Source organism: Sceloporus undulatus, chromosome 7 (genome assembly GCF_019175285.1).
Source record: "Sceloporus undulatus isolate JIND9_A2432 ecotype Alabama chromosome 7, SceUnd_v1.1, whole genome shotgun sequence".
In the NCBI taxonomy this organism is placed as follows: domain Eukaryota; kingdom Metazoa; phylum Chordata; class Lepidosauria; order Squamata; family Phrynosomatidae; genus Sceloporus; species Sceloporus undulatus.
In genome coordinates, this window is record NC_056528.1 from 51023421 (window position 1) to 51039959 (window position 16539).

Sequence of the window (16539 nt, forward strand, 5' to 3'; positions counted from 1 at the left end):
CTGCTCTCCGTTGGTCAGTTGGTCGTCATGTTGGAGGAGGACTGGTTACACAACACATGTGGCATCAATAGTCAGTGCACATGTGTGACATCCCAAGGTGCTGTTGCCATACACAATGTGCAGAGGCAATGGATAGAGACAGTGTACATTCGCTTGCTAGTCTGTGTCCTTTAATGTGCTCCCACAGGCACAATTTTGCTCTCACTGCCATGAGCTGGATATAGCCATTGGCCATTGTTTAAAAAAAAATCCACTCCCTGCACATAGCACCATTTATGCTGACACACATCACACCATCCAATGTGTAGGCGAGACATCCTTCCTTACTGAGAAACCTGAACTTCTTGAACTTCCTGCAGCTCACCAGTGGCCCCTTCAAGCTTCTGCAAGCTCTCCAGTCAAGTCAAGGATGAACCCAGGACATCTTGGGTCACAAGTAGATGAGGAATGCATTTGCAGCAACAGTGACCCACAGTCCAGAGAGAAAATGTCACAGTCACCCTCCAAGTGGAGAGAAGGGCTGAGGTGGGGTTGCGCCTTGGCGTCACGTACGCATGGACTTTCCGAGTTCCTCCAAGTCTGACCGTCAGAGGCTGGTGCTGCTTTGCATAGAGAGCAAGGCGAAACTTTTCCCTTGGGTCTCCCGCAGATGCGTCCTCTTCTTCTGAAGGAACTGCTTGAGCTTCTCCTGGAAGGAGGTGGTGGTCAGCGTGTAGAGGATGGGGTTCAAGGTGCTGTTGATGGGCAGGACGAAGATGACCACCCACGACGTCACAGTGCCTGTTTGGCGAAAGGACAGCCATTGCATTATGGAGTTAACCCTAGTCTACACCACGCACATTAATCATTTTAGGTGGATATGCTTACAATGGATTTCACCGTGCATTTGTTGCTGTTGCAAATAGCCATACCCATATTGCTAGAGAAATACTTATAAATCAAATCTTCATAACAAAAGTCATGATTATCCTAGCATATGAATTCAGCTCATTATTCTGCCTTCAATTGAGGATTCCTTCTACTATAGGACACAGAAACTACATACTTAGCTTACACTCTGGATGTTTTAAGTGCAGGCCACCAACTTTACTCATCTAATGATTCCCCTCTTGCCCAATCTGGTGCATCTTTTTGGCAACTGACATTTTTTGGTCTATGACCTCCTCTGCAAATGCCAGGGATTTGTTTAGGATTCATCTGAAACCTGAGAAGAATCGAGCCCCTTTGGTTAATTCTGTGGCTGAAAGGAATAGTCCTTCCTAAAGCAATGAGAACCGATTTTGGCCCTGCTTTGTGAGCATTTTGGCATTTCAGAGGGTTGTGGAAAGGTGAGACAGTCTGCCCTTTAAAACAGGATCTGCTTAGGTTTTCTTTCTCTGGAAATGGCAAGCGGAGGGGAGAGATGGAGAGATCGCTGCTGTCTATCTGAGAGATTTTGTAAGCTTTTTTGAGTCCCAGGGAAAAGGAGAGATCAATGAATGTATGAATAAATGCAAATGAATAAATAATGCAGAAAAAAAGGTTTAGATAAAACCGCTCCTAATCTCACCAAGAGGAGAGCAAATGTTAGAAATGCTTCATTCCCTTGTGTAAGAATGGAAAGAACATCACCATGGAAGAATCAGAGGGATTTGGCAGAGCATCGAAATGGCATTTTCCCTGTTAGAATGGGATCTACCTGGGATTTCCACGTCCAGCAAGGAGAGGAGCTTCAGGATGAAAATCGGGATCCAGCAGAGAGCGTTGGTGAAAACGATGAAGAAAAACCTTTTGGCCACAGCCACCTCCATGGAGAAGACGCTCTGCTCAGCGGTCCGGGCCGCGGTCGTGTGGATGGAGTAAAACATGCTTGCGTAGGCAAACACAACGAGGATAAACGCAACCAGGTTCAGACCTGCCAGTGGGATGGGAGGAGAGAGAAGGCACAGTGGGTCCTTGAGGTCTTCTGGGGTTTGGTTCCAGGACCATGAATACCAAAATCAGTGGATGCTCAAGTCCCATTAGATAGAATGGATAGCAAAATGGTATCCCTCATACAAAGTGGCAAAATCTCCATGTGTGATGCTCTCACACCAGGCACCACTCTCTCCATCTCCTCCTTCAGACCCAACCATTCCCATTTAGGATTGAAACTGGGAGGTTTTGAGGAGTCCTTACCTAGGAATATCCCGGTGGAGTAACCTCTGGCACCTCGGCTCTCATTCTCATCAGACTGGAGAGGGAAGCAGACCCCGTTCCTGCCGTAGTAAATCCCAAAGGACTCTTTGCTGGAGAAGGGCACCAACGTCAGGGAGAAGCCCAGGACCCAGATGAGGACCAGGGTGAAGCATGTCCACCGCTTGTTGGCCCCATAATGGCTGAAGGGGAAGACGATGCAGAGGTATTTCTCCAGGGTCATGTAGGTCAAGAGGAGGACGGAGACCTCCGAGGAGAGCATGGCCAGGCTGCCCACCAGTTGGCAGGGCAAGCTCGCCATCCAGGCCTGCGCATGTTTGTTATATTCCCCGGAGAACTTGAGGTCAAAAGCTCCCAGAAAGAAGAGATAGATGCCCATCAGACAATCGGCACCTGAAACAGAGACAAAGGAAATGGGTTGTTATTTGCGATGCAAAATAAGGCAAGCCTCGCTTCAGAGCAGGGGTGGCGGCTGGTTTCCAAGTCATTAGTGATGAATCTGCTCCAGAACGTAGTTTCAAAATCAAAATGTTGGCTTTAGCTTGAAGCAAGTGTTCAGCATCATGGAGAGCCCCCTTTTATGTCTGGGTGAGACCCATTTCCCCAAATGACATGGGGACCATCTGCTGTCCCTGCAAACTATCACCTATTAAATAACCAATCAAGAACAGATTTTACAAAAATCCACACCTTGCAATATAATAATGGAGAAAACAGGATACATGATATATTGCAACACAGAGAGAAAGACAGTGCTCACTAGTATTTGTGTGCTTCTCTAAGCATAATTTTGCAAGTTCCAGGCAGTGCAATATGGGACCCAAAGAGCAGCAAGAACAGAGGCCAGACCCCAGTGTCGTCCTCCGCACCCTTCACCCCACATGCGTCCATTGCCCGGCTTACAGCAGAGAGACTTGATGGCCATGGTGTGCTTGCTGTTTTCGGTCACGATGAAGGACCTGGTGAAGATGACGAAGAGGTTCCCAAAGAAGCTAAGGAAGGCAACCACCCAGACGAAGACCCGGAGGATGATGCTGGCCAGGAGGTTCTCGAAGGAGGAGATCCCGTCCGTGTTGGGCTTGCAGCTGCGGACATGAGGGGCGAACCTGCAGTACTGGAACTTCTTGAAGTAGCTGCCGGGGAAAAGAAGGCAGCCTCACTTAGAGCCAAAGTAGGTGTTTTTTATTTGGAGGTGGAATATGCTTTCTTAGTGCATTATTTCTGCAGTGCAGATGCAGACCTATACAAATAAAAGAGGAGTCGGGGGTCTTGACAGCAAAGAGTGAGATGCTAAAGAGGAGATCTGGAGTTGAGGCACATAAACCCAGAGCACTAAGACATTAAAATCTATGCAGCAGTTTTCATCCTGAGCAAAGCAAATGGTGTAACATTAGCTCTGATTTTTTCCACTCCAGACCGGAAGAGCCATTGCAAGGCATGTTTTCTCATACAACGTTTTATTGTCCTCTTTCAGAGAAAACAGAGGTTAGTTGAATGCTTAATTCACTTTTAGGCATCCATGCTAACCGTCCTTGGGGCAAGAAAAGAAGGCAATTTTGAAAGTGCCTCCTAAACTGGGGCCAGCCTGACTGCAATTCATGGAATCTCTAGGTCCTCCAGACCTTGTGCTGGAGGACCTAGAGGTCCTAGAGAGAACACTTCGCTAAGCATTTGCAGGTCTTCTGTCTCCAACTTCTGGGAGATGTTGACCATAGAGTTGTCCTCCAGAACCTAGAGATTCCTAAAGTAGTAAGGAAATAGTGTGTTTTTTGTCTGTCTTTCCCCCACTTTTGTGGGGGTTTTGCGCCCCTAACTCCAACGGTTGTGGAGGACTCACTGTACTCACATGTGAGAGAGGTGAGCCAGCTTCTCAAACATGCGGTTCTGGATGTTCGGGATCTCCACACCTTCCAAGCTCCTGTGTTCATAACAACAACAACAGCAACAACAATGTGAATGAGGGACATGAACCCATGAGCTCCCACCAGGCCATGGTAAAATGACCCAAGCAGGTTGGGATCCATCAGTGGGATCCTCGCCATGACCACCTCCCACCCCGGGATTTTTGGGGGTTCCTCCCCTTTGAGACACTTACAGAGAAAGCAACTGGGGAATGTGGTCAAATTCATCTGGACGGATCCGGGGGAGAGGGTTGTTGGAAAGGTTTCTGCAAGAATGGGAAAGAGCCATGATTTGGGTGGGAGCCTTGGAAAGGGATTGTGAAAAGGCAACAAACATCTGTCTTCCTTCCAGTGTCTTCAGGCGGAAAGCCATTCATTAGGAAAGTTCATCAGCCGGAGCTGGGATTTTGCAAGCTTTCAAGTTGTGTTTTTGGGGAACTCTCCAAAAACCTTTTGCCTGATGCTTAGTGAATGGTAATGTCAACACGGGGGTAAATCCCACTGATTCAATAGGTCTACTCTGATTGGAATTATCAGGCGATGTTAGCTAACCCTAAAGAAACAGAGGGTGCATCTACACTACAGAAACAATGCAGTTTGACACCCTTTCAAGTGCTCTAGCTCCAAATCCTGGGATTTGTACCTTTTAACTAGGTCTTTAGCTTTCTCTGCAAAAGAACGCTGGTGCCTCACAAGACTACAAATCCCATGCTTTTGTAGGATGGAGCCATGGCAGTTAAAATGGTGTCAAAATGGCATGATTTGTACAGTGTAGATGCTTCCCAAATCATTTGTGAGAAGAACTGGTTGAAAAGCTGAAAAGGCAACACACACACTCACATTTTGACACAATTTTATTCATTGGAGACGTATTTCCCACAGTTTTTGTTTTGGCACCAATGGATAAAATAATGTGGTTAAGAACATACATACAGCTGCTGTAATTCATGGAGGCCACTGAAAGAGGAAGGCAGGAGCTCCTTTAGTCGGTTGGAGGACAAATCACTGTTGGGAGAGAAGAAAACACATTTTGAGAATGTGGGTTAAGGAAAGGTTTCATCCGTGCCATGGCTGCTGAATTCAAATCCACACTAAATGGTCCTTTGGTCTGATCCACCATGGCTTTTCTCATGTCCTCACTATGTAAGCTCTGAATTTCAAAGGAAGAACGGTGATATTTGGGAAGATGGTAGGAGACAGTGGTTGCTGCAGGAAGGTTGGGAAAGCACCCTCTTTCTTCAGTTGCATGGAGCCCTGTCTTTCCAAGGACATTTCTGGGTCAACCAGATGAAACTAAATGACCCAGACCTCATGGATTCACAAAGAGAAATGCACACAAATGATAGACCTAAGAAATGCATGCAACGGGAGATGTAAAAAGAGAAATGCATGGAGATATTAAACTTAGAAATGCATGCAGTGGCGGGTTTAAGGAGAGAGATACATGGAAACTTATAAGTGCATGCAACTGTGGATTTGAGAAGAGGAATCCATGCATGAGCCCTGGACCAAAGAGGACGTTTGGAGGACATTTCTCTTTGTAAACCAAGAATGGCAGTGGAGGCCCCATCTGGACATCCTGCCCCAATCCCCAGAATGCCCTGGCCCTGCTTTAAGGAAAGTCTGTCAAGAAAGCAACAACAACTTACAGCTCCACCAGCTTCTTAAGGTCGGAAAAAGCCCCTTCTTGGATCCATTCAATCCTATTCCTGTTGAGAATCCTGGAGAATCAAGGTGAATTACGGTAAGCCTTTATCCTTCTTGCATTGTCCATTCAGTTCCAAAGTAAGCGACTTAAAGTATTCACAGACAGGATGATTAAGAAGGCTCATAAGAAGTATTAAAACGCTGCTGATGCTGAGGCCTAATAGTTATTCTGCCCCGAAGCAACTGCTTGGAGGAAGCTGTTCCCCAAATGTGATTTCCTAAAAGGGAGAATGTATTTCTCCATCAGGATATGGGCCTATGATTATCATCAGGATATGGATCTTCTGTTAGCAAATCCTAAAGCAACAGAGGGTCTGGACCACCAGCCAAACTTGGCTAACCTTCAGTTGGACTTTTTGTTAGCATAAACTATCAATAGACTCATAGCCATGGAAAGGACATGGCCGGTTGGTGCCTTCACCAAGTAGACTCCTCATCCACGCGTTGAATGTGTGGCGATTTGTATGAAGGCACACCCCTTTATATCCCCTCGCTGCCTTGCTACTCACCACAAATGATACCTGAGATCCTGGACCTTAGGCAAATACACTTAACTATGCATTAAGTGGGAGCCAGTGTGGTGTAGTGGTTTGAGCACTGGACTTTGGGGATCAGGCTTTGATTCCCTGTTTCACTCATGGAAACCCATTGGCCAAGTCCCCATAAACCACGACAGGGTTGCCTTAGGGTCCCCATAAGTCAGCAATGACTTGAAGGCACACAACAACAAGAACACATTATGTATATTCCATTAAGTAGCATTTCCTGGTCCAACCCATATCTTGAGGTTTTGGGCAGCAGCTGCTGCAAGCAATGGAGATCTGCTCTCTTGTCGATTGGGACATCGCAGGCTGACCTTCCCAGCTCTGTCCCTCCAATGCCACAATTGTGAATATGTCATTTATTTATTTGCAACTGTGATTGTGAATTCCAGTCAATGTCGTTAATCCCAAATGAGCGGAGAGCAAGAAATGAACCAGCTGCACAAGGCAAGCTTCTGATCTGTGCAATTTAGTCTATTGGGATTTATTAGGGTTCTTGGGCCTCACCATGCGGAAGGCTGAAATCCAAACCTTTTGGGCAATCTCTTCCTCTCCTCCTCCTCCTCTCTAGACCAACCTGGGTTTAGGTTTTACTCCACAAAAGCGAGGAAGGAAGAAAAAGAGGAGGTGGGATTGAGGGGGGAGACATTCCCCAACCGCCATGGAACAGCCGCGTCTGCTCCATCTCCCCCATAAAAGTGTCGCTTGCGCAACCCCAGTGGCATGGCAGTGTTTACACTTCCCCATCTCGCCTGTGTTTATGTCTGCGTGGCGTTGAAGTCCTTGGAACTGCGTTCCCGATCCATGCCAAAGGCACTTGTCTTCCCACCTCGAGGCATGCATCACATTGACGGGAAGATGCGTGTTGCATTGGCAGGACAATCCAGAAGAACCATGGGAGAACATACAGGAAAGTCTGCTTTCTGTATGGATCGCCTTGTGCACCGACGTTTCAAAGAATAAGCCCCAAGCTGCGAAGGTTCTTGTTGGTCCTGGGGTCTCTCCATGAGTGTCGCCTGATGCTCAGGAAATATGTTTTTTGACCATTTTAAAGAAATGATTTCCCAACATCCTTTCGAAGAGTTGCATACTTTGTACTGGGTCTATAAGATAGTGGCTGGTGAGCTCCAGGTGAACATCTTGCTTCGAGGAGACCTCTTCTCCTGGTTTCCCAGGGCTATTCTCTATCCACCATCCAGGCTTCACCAAATAGGACATCTTAAAAGGACAAGTCTCCTGGCCTAAAGCCTGGCAGTTCATGGCTCAAATCCCCTGGTTAGTGCCATTGCATCCATGGCATTTGCCCAGATGTTCACTTGCCACTCAACTAGATCTACTCTAGTTAGAACTAACTATGGATCTACTCTAGGTAGTAGGACTAACCAACTGCAGCAGGAACTAGATAGGCCTTGAGTCTCTCCATACATTCCTAATTTTCCTCAGTCTGGCTCTTTATGTCTTAATGACTAACTGCATGGAAATCCGTGCATGCATGAAGCATTTCGTCTCCATAAAGAACACTGGCACGTATTGTTGCATCTCACTCCTTTCCATACGCTGGTTATCTCTGGACTTCAAGTTATCAGCACAGATCATAAATCAAAATACTATCCCCCCCCCCCAAAAAAAACCCCCCCCTTTTCTTCTGTGGCAAAATTAACTCTATGAAAGGTTCCTCCAGAGGAGCCTAAAGAAGCATCTCTTCTCCTAACAAAAACATTGGGTTTTGCTGGTTCTCTGCTCCCACTCATTCCTTTCCTTTGGGGGCCTTTTTGTACCAATTTAGGTCTCTTCCAAGGACTTTTTAATGCATTGCTGTCTGCTGCTGTGCTTTTGTGGCTTGAAGGACAAACATTCCTCCTTTGATTCTTCAAAAACAAAAAAATCCTATGAGTTATACTGCTATAATGCAAAAGTGCTATTTCACGGATGGAGTGCAGCACTATAACCCTAAAAAGGAAAGGAAAGGAGAACAATATTCTTTTGTTCCAATAGGATTTTTTCCTTTTCAAACCAACTGAAGTTGGGAATAAAATGTTTCAACTGGGGACGGGAACGGCCTGGAAATAGTCCTGGACAAACGTCATTCGGATGCAGTGAAAAATCCCAAGATCTCAGCCTCCCATCGTCCAGAGGAGCCCTCCGTTAATCAAGATTGGACCATTTGGGGAGCCATTTCAGCCCCGCATTCCCCGGGCGTTTGGTAATAATCCCTTTTGCTTCTTGGGGAGAGAAGGATGAGCCGAACTATACATTCCACGCCTGCCTTCCACACTCTTGCTCCTTGGGCAATTTGTAGTTTGTGTACAACACAAAAACCACACACACAAGTGTGTTGAATTCTCTCCAAGGGGAGACATAGCTGTCATGCTAGGAATGCTTGAGTCTAGGGCAGCGCCACCAAGGAAGGCGCTCTGGACTTCCTCACCTTCTGGAAAAAGTGTTTCGAAGCAGGAGCCATAAAGAAGGCAGTGAGAAAAACATTTTGGGGAGGCAGATCTGAGCCTGGCCAGGAATAGCCTCATGGAGAGAAAATGCAGAGCTTATCCCAGCCATGTGCCATTAAACATGCTAGCGCAGCTGCCGGTTCCTTCTGCTGTCAAACAGAAACTAATGTGCGGAGTTCAACCAAAGGTCTATGGGGCTGGAGAGCAGCTAGCCAGCTAAGGATCAGAGTCTATATTTTGCAGCGCAGCATAAGAGTGCATTGTGCTACAGCTCCCTGTTCAATGTCCATAGGACTCACAAGCTTGCCATGCAAACACATTGTAGGATCTTGGCTCTCTTTGGTCACTACCATGTAAGCAAATAAAACCAATATACATATGGAGGTGGGAGTTGTTCGGTTACCAAAGAGGCCACTAAAAATGGTTAGCATCCACCAAGAGTTGCAGAGAAAGAAGGAGACAGTCATACTCACAGAACGGTGATCTCACTGCAACCCTGGAAGTCTGACCGTTGCAGAGCATGGATCCGGTTTCCTTCAAGATCCCTGCGTGGCGTAACAGATCCCATCAGATTTAGGTGTAGAAACCCTTCTCCCTAATCTTTAACTGCCCCGGCTCAATGCTATGGGATTCTGGGATTTGTAGTTTTGGGAGACATTTAGCCCTCTCTGTCAGAGAGCCCTGGTGCTGCCACAAACTACAAATTCAAACATACTTCATGATTTTTTCACAAAGTATGTTTGAATTAGTAAAAATATGCAACAAATGCATGCAACTCACAGCCAGTTGAGCTTTGGCATTTCCACACACATCGAAGCACTCCTTGTAGGCATTTCTTGTAGGGAGTTAGTGTGCAAATCCCTAGGAAGGAAACACAAAGCAAGGGGAAATTGCATTATAGCCTGCATCTGCACTGCAAAAAATAATCCAGGTTGACGCTGTTTTAGCTCAATGCTTTGGAATCCTGGGAAGTGTAGTTTCTTTAGCCTTATCTGTCAGGGATCTCTGATGCCAAGTCAAACTACAATTCCAAGAATCCCATGGCAGTTAAAGTGGTCTCAAACTGGATTATTTCTGCAATGTGTTTGTTTGTTTGTTTGCAAATTCTGGTCCTACGGCTGAGAGTATCACCACCGAAGCTACCTGCAGATTTATTGAAAACAGGGGGGAAAGAGACATATCGAGGGTCTGTACTTACAGAAATACTAGTGATCTGAGCCCCACAAAAACCGATGGGAGGATGTGGGTCATTTGGTTGTTGTCCAGGATGCTAGAAATGGGGAAAAACAGGGTCAGTGAAGAGGATGATTCAGAAAAATAGTCTTGTAGTCAGAAAGAGGTTTCCAAAGGCTTGCTCAGACTCCTTTGGGGCAATGATGGAGACATTTTGGAGACATGGAGCACCTGCTGTTTTATCCGTTGTGTTTATAATGTCCCAGTTTCTCTCTCCTCCTTCCGCTTTTGTTTGCATGCCAGGCAAGATGTATTAATCCAGCTCTTGACTTCCTTATGAAGGTGGATAGCCTGACTTTCCATGGCCAGACTCCTCTTTTGCATTATAAACATCCCTTTCCACCTTTCTCTCCCACCTTGTACAAATGGAGAGACTTTGCCTTGCATATAGAAGCCCCCCCCCCATTCCCTCTTGTTGCGCTGATTCTTCTAGATGCACAAACATGAACTTACAGCCATTTGAGGCTTTGCAGATCCTGGAAGACGCCCGGCTCCAGATCCGTGATGCTGTTGGAACTCAGATACCTGAAAGGACCATAGAAAAGGGATGGGAAGAGGAACTCATAAGAAGGAATGGGTTTGCAAATGCAAGGCAATGAATGAGTTCTTCTAGCATTTGGTTTTACAGGCAAATGACTGATTTGGAAGCAATTCCTCTCACTTTGCAGCAAGGGCTGTTCCCTTCGGTTGACAAAAAAGGACACCTTGGTTGGAAAAGTGGAAGGAGACAAAGGGGTCAAGGATTGGGGCCTTATGGGCTGAGCTCATGGGGGGCAATGGAAAAGAGGCAGAGCCCATGGGACCTTATGCTACCAATAGTAGATGGGGGGTATGTCACTAAGTCTGATCATGAGAGGAGTGTGTGTGTGTGTGTTGTGTACCCACACATTGGACTCAAACCATATTGCGTTTCCTCCCAATCTTTCCCCCATTTCCAAGTTGGAAAGCTTTTTACTCACAACCTCTGGAGCTTGGACAGTCCAGAAAAAGCGGTTGGGGCTATCGTCCGGATCCTGTTGTCTTGCAAGAAACTGTATTAAAAGAAAATTTCAGACACTGTTCATGATGAAACAGTGATAACTCCAGAGGAACAATAAAATATCTCCTGTCTGGAAAATAATCGTTGGATGTGGTCCCTGAACCAGTATAGCATCCCCAAAGCAGTTAAGGCTGTCCAGGTGTTCATTTTGGGTTGCGAATGGCTTTTCAGACTAACCCAGAAGCTGCCCAGAGGGAGAAGGAAGGCGTCCTACTCACAGATACTCCAGATCCTTGTTTGCGATGAATTGGTCGTCCAGCAGCAAAGAGATCTTATTCCTCTTCAGATCACTGAGGAGAGGGGCAGAGGAAAGGAAAAGAGGGAAAACACAGGCTTTACAAGGTTTTAGTGTCCATTTTACAAGTTGGACAGGAATGCACTATAGCCAAGAAGATCCTACATGGCTGAGCAGAGCTAGAACAATTTGGCTTAAGCGCACAATCCATCTGTCTCCGTACAATGCAAGCCATCCCCTTCATCTCCTAATCCCAGACATTTATGCACCTTGTGAGACCCCTTGGAGAAGCGGCAGGTGCCTTTGACAGGTGCAAGTGTCACACCTGTCAGCATTAAGTCCCCTTCTCTTGCGTCTTGGTGTGCAGCCAACAGATTTGGCACTAGGTGGCATCATCTCCCTAATGATGGACGGCCTGAGTTTCTCCGTGTGCCAGTTTTGGTTTATATACAAGAGTACTTCAGAGGAAGGAGCGGGCAAAACCTCCCCAAGGATTCCTTGCCTAAGAAAACCCTACAAAACTCAAAGGATCCCCATAAGCCAACACTTATGTTGAAGGCACAGACATGTTTCCTAATACCTTAAAAGCACCAGATCCCATTTGATCTTGGAAGCTAAGCAGGGTCAGCTGTGGCTAGTACTCGGAGGGAAGACCAATGAATCCAAGGTGCTGTAGGTGATATTTCAGAGGAAGGAACTGGCAAAACCACCTTTGAGGATTCCTTGCTTAAGAAAACCCTACAAAATTCATGGGGTCGTCATAAGTTAACAGGGGACATGGAAGCACACGAACACACACACATCCTATGGCATTGTTTTCCAAATTTTGGTTCTCCATGTGTTTTGGGCTTTAACTCCCAGAAGCCCTAGCCAAGGAATTCTGGGACCTGAAGTCCAAAACAATTGGAGGATCTAAGTCTGGGAAACACTGCACTGTGGCATGAGGCCCTCTACTACTCACAGCTCCGTCACATCAGATGAGATCCAGGGAACAGCAAGTAGATCTTGCCCTTGACAACGCACAGCAGTCCCTGAGCATGTGCAGACTTCTGGGTGCTGATCGAGTGCTGAGAAGGAAGACAGAGGAGACTGCTCAGCCTTTGGAGGCAAATGAAGAGGATGATGGTGGTCCCTTGCGATGGGAAGGGCAGGTCAATAAAAGCAGCACTGGGGTCAAGGGGGTCTAGATGAGGCAAAGGTGGAGCAAGGATTGTCTTGGACATCCAAGGAATGAGGAATTGTATCTCTCCAGGGATGTAAAGGATGATGCTCACAAATATCCCTACTCTTGATGGGGAACACACCAAGACAGCTCTGTTGGAGAAGGAGAGGTCAGCTTCATTCAGACTCATTATTTTGGGGGGGCATCTTGTCATAAGAACTGTACAAAAAAAGGTTTTGCATATTTTTTTGCATAACAAATCACTGCAAATGCACAAATGCTCCAATGTCAGTCCCCAAGTGAGAAGAGACAAGGGAGAGGCGAGCGTGATTCCCTCTCACATGTTTGCTTCCAGGCATCTGAATCCACCATGCCCCCCTGGACCTGCCCTTTTGTTTGCAAAGCATGTTCCCTCAACACACAAGGGAAGGAGCATCTCCATTGTCTTTGCCGTCCTCACGTGGAAAGGGCAGAGACCAAGAGAGTTCTCCTATGCGCAACTGCCCTGTTTTCTGCACCAAAAAGGTGCCAGGGTTGCACAGAATAATCCACAACCTGCAAAGAGTCTCACCAGTCCAGGATTCTCCTTGACAGAGTGGAGAAACCAGCTTTTTGATCACTGTCTTAATGTTTTTGGCCATTCTTTTCATCCTTATTTAGGTCACAGTATTGATTCCACATGATTTACAAAAGCCTGATTAGGGTACCCCTCCCTCCTACTGCCATTCATCATTGACAAAACCGCATGGCACACTCCATGGCAAGGCCTTCGCAATCCACACTTCAGAAGGCAGGACGGTGGTTCTTCACAGGATAAGGCAATATTGGTTGCATTCTCTAAGGGACTAAGCCTGTGAGCCACATAACATCCTTATTGCTGTGCGTTTGCCACCTGGGGAGATGCAAAGGCACATGAAACAGGCACATGAAACTTTAGAAAACAACGGGTGCCTTGGCAAAGAAATGTACTCACTGCAGTTGGCTGCCTTCTCTCTGTTTCTGGTCTTTCTCCCATTTCTGGAGAGCATCTCACTCAGAAGCATGGGCCAGCCGAGGTCATTCACTGTAAGGCAAGATTGGCATCCCATTATGGACAGAAGGCCCGATTCTCACCTTCCTCCTGCATAGCACTTGCCACTACAATCTGGACTACATGCCAAGATCACCCACTTTCCTCATGTCCTCATGCCTCTTCCTCCACATTTGCTTCCTGAGAAGAAGGAACCATGTTCTACCCATCGTCAAATGTGCCTTGAAAATTATGACTAACTTTGGAGTGTATATCTTCGTCTCCAAAATGGATCCAACCATCCACTAGTATTTAGCAACACGTTCCAGATAATACTTTGTGACTGGCTTTGGAATCTTTGCTTTAGTTTCCAGGATGGGAGAAACCATCAATTTCCAGAGGTCAGCATCTTGTAGCTGATACCATCTTTTATGGGAAGAAAGCTCACAGGACCTGGGGCATCACTTGCTTGGGCTGCATCTGTGGGGTAGTTATGGCTTATGCCTGGGCTACCTGACATACACAGCATAGTTGCTCCACATATGGAAGTACACTACACTGAGTCATTTACCACCCAAAGACCTGCCATATTTCTAGCTGAGGTCTCTTTCCCAGCATGGCAATTCTTTGCTAGGATGAAGGAAAGAAGCACCAGGCTATGTCTCTGCAGCCAGACATGGAGTGATGCCTTCAACCTCTGAGGTCTGCCAGGGTCCTCTGAGTAGCTGAGATAACTATTTTGAACCTGGCTATGGGGAGGAAAGGGTCAGTGTGGTGTGACAGTTTAAATGATGGATTAGAGCTCTTGGAGATGAGGGTCCGGATCCATTCTCAGCTGTCGAAACCCACTGGGTGACCCACTGGACAAGTCATACTCACTTAGACAGAGGATGGCCATGCAAAACCTAATAGGAATGATTTCTTTTTTCTCAAAGCCCAACTGGTTGGATGAGTGTTGGACTTTCGGAGACCATGGTTCAAATCCCCGTTCACCTTTGGACACCCATTGGGGTGACCTTTGGACAGGCCACACTCTTTCAGCCTCAGAAAATGGCAATGACAAACCCATTGTGAACTCTGGGCCCAAACAGATAGGCGAAAATAAAGCTGCTTTGGATCACTTTGGAGGTATGCTGTTTAAATGCTGCATGCGTCCTAAGAGGCCAGAAGCCGTGCCAAAGCCATGCTCCAGCGCTAAGGACTGGAGCGCAGCTTTGGCGCAGCTTCTGGCCTCTTATGATGCTTGTTTCATTTAAACAGCATACCTCCAAAGTGACCCTAAGCAGCTTTATTTTGGACTGTCTGTTTGGGCCCAGAGTTCACTTTAGGATTGTCACAAGTCAGAAATGACTCGAAGACACACGAGAAATAATACCAATTGGGGAGGGAGAAGGGTCCTTCGCCATTGGGCTTACCACAGTCCTTTTCGTCGGCTCCATCTTCACAGTTGACAACTCCGTTGCAATGCAGAGGCTGAGGCAAGCAGACAGTCTCATTGTTGCACGGAAAGGTCCCCAAAGGGCAAGGGCCATGATCCAGGCTAGGATCAAGCAAAAAAGACTCTGTCAAATAGAAAAAGAAGAAGGCAAGGGGAGAAGACAAAATCCAGCAACATTATTTGTGGTTTCCATATTCTCAAATGTTTTGTTACTATGCAGCAAGGGAAGGGTTGGACATTGTCCACATTTGCAGGAGCCACGTGACTTTGACCGGAGCAAAGGAGGAACCGGCCGTAATTGACTCCAGCTAATTGCCTCAGGAGGCCCAGGTGCGAATGTGTACACTTCCGGCAGCCTCGCCTTTAAAAGGATATTGGAGAAAGGGACAAACTGGAGGAAAGGACGCCCAAAATGATTGCGGAAGGAATTGCCCAGGAGGAAAGGCTGCAACGCTTGGAGCTGTTTAGTTCGATGGGGGATCAAGAAACAGAGAGGCGTTATTTGTTGTTGCCATTGTCGCCGTTGTCATGTGCCTTCAAGTTGTTTTCGACTTATGGCAAACATAAAGTGAACATGTCATAATGTTCTCTTGACCTGATTTCTTGAGAGCAGGCTTTGCCATTGCTTTTCTCTGAGGCTGAGAGAATGTGAATTTGTGAAGTCGAAGGCTTTCATGTCCGGTGTCCATAGTATTTTGTGGGGTTTTTAGGTTGTGTGGCCGTGTTCTGGAAGAGTTTATTCCTGACATTTTGCCTGCATCTGTGGCTGGCACACACACCATTCATTCCCATGTCACCATTCTCTGAAGATGCCAGCCACAGATGCTGGCGAAGCGTCAGGAATTAACTCTTCTAAAACATGGCCACAGGGCCTGAAAACCCCACAAAAACCTCAGAATGTGACTTGCCCAAGGTCCTCCATGTGAACCCTGGTCTCCAGGACTCCTAGTCCAATACTCCGGCCACCAAACCAGATTGGCTCTCTGGGGAGACATGGCAGAGGTGTGTAGCATTACGCATGACTTGGAAAAAGCAGGGCTGTGGATTCCTCATCTTTAGAGGGTTTTAACAGAGACTGGATGGGTGACGGAGTGCTGCAGTTGTGCGTTCTTGCATTGCAGGGGGTTGGATTGGATGGCCCTTGGGCTCCCTTCCGACTCTATGATTCTTCCGCACAAAGAAATAGACGAACCACCCAGATGCAACCAACTCCCATCCTCATCACAAGCCAGATTCTGCAACCGTCTCAAGAGGAGCTGCTAAGGGGTTACAACCCCCGAAGAAGCTGCTCTGTCCCCTCTCTTTTGATAGACAGCTTTGAGAAGGAAATAAATAAATGAGAGCACGAAAGGAGCTGAGCGAGTGTCGGAGTCCTGGCACTTTAGTGCTTACATCCTGCAATTACCTTGGTCAAATATGGATCAAGGGAAAGAGTCCCAGTCATAATTGGAGCTCCAGAGGGCCATCTGTCCAATTCTGGGCACAGCTCTGAACAGACGGATGAAAGACGCTGCGCTGTCAATCAAGGAAAGGATGGCAACAACAACAACAACAAGGAGAGCTCTCCTCACTTGCAGATGCTGCCGGTGGCAGATGCAAAAGCAAATGCAATCTACACACTGCCAATAGTTCAGTTTTTGGAGGTCTCGCT

At 46.8% G+C, this 16539-nt stretch overlaps 1 protein-coding gene across 1 annotated transcript in view; it reads right to left on the reverse strand.

Moving 5' to 3' along the window:
• Positions 1-495: 495 nt before the first annotated feature.
• The window catches only part of LOC121937161 (relaxin receptor 2-like), a 60110-nt gene continuing 44066 nt past the window's right edge, over positions 496-16539 (reverse strand). Inside the window, exons 2-18 of the mRNA XM_042480096.1 lie at positions 14866-15060; positions 13415-13504; positions 12241-12346; positions 11263-11334; positions 10965-11036; positions 10459-10530; positions 9971-10042; positions 9553-9633; positions 9246-9317; positions 5726-5797; positions 5010-5081; positions 4271-4342; positions 4022-4093; positions 3079-3308; positions 2158-2568; positions 1679-1894; positions 496-780 (exon numbers count right to left, since the gene is read on the reverse strand). Coding sequence (XP_042336030.1) covers positions 587-780; positions 1679-1894; positions 2158-2568; positions 3079-3308; positions 4022-4093; positions 4271-4342; positions 5010-5081; positions 5726-5797; positions 9246-9317; positions 9553-9633; positions 9971-10042; positions 10459-10530; positions 10965-11036; positions 11263-11334; positions 12241-12346; positions 13415-13504; positions 14866-15060 — 2171 coding nt within the window. The 3' untranslated portion in view covers positions 496-586. The remainder of the gene's footprint in view (positions 781-1678; positions 1895-2157; positions 2569-3078; positions 3309-4021; positions 4094-4270; positions 4343-5009; positions 5082-5725; positions 5798-9245; positions 9318-9552; positions 9634-9970; positions 10043-10458; positions 10531-10964; positions 11037-11262; positions 11335-12240; positions 12347-13414; positions 13505-14865; positions 15061-16539) is intronic.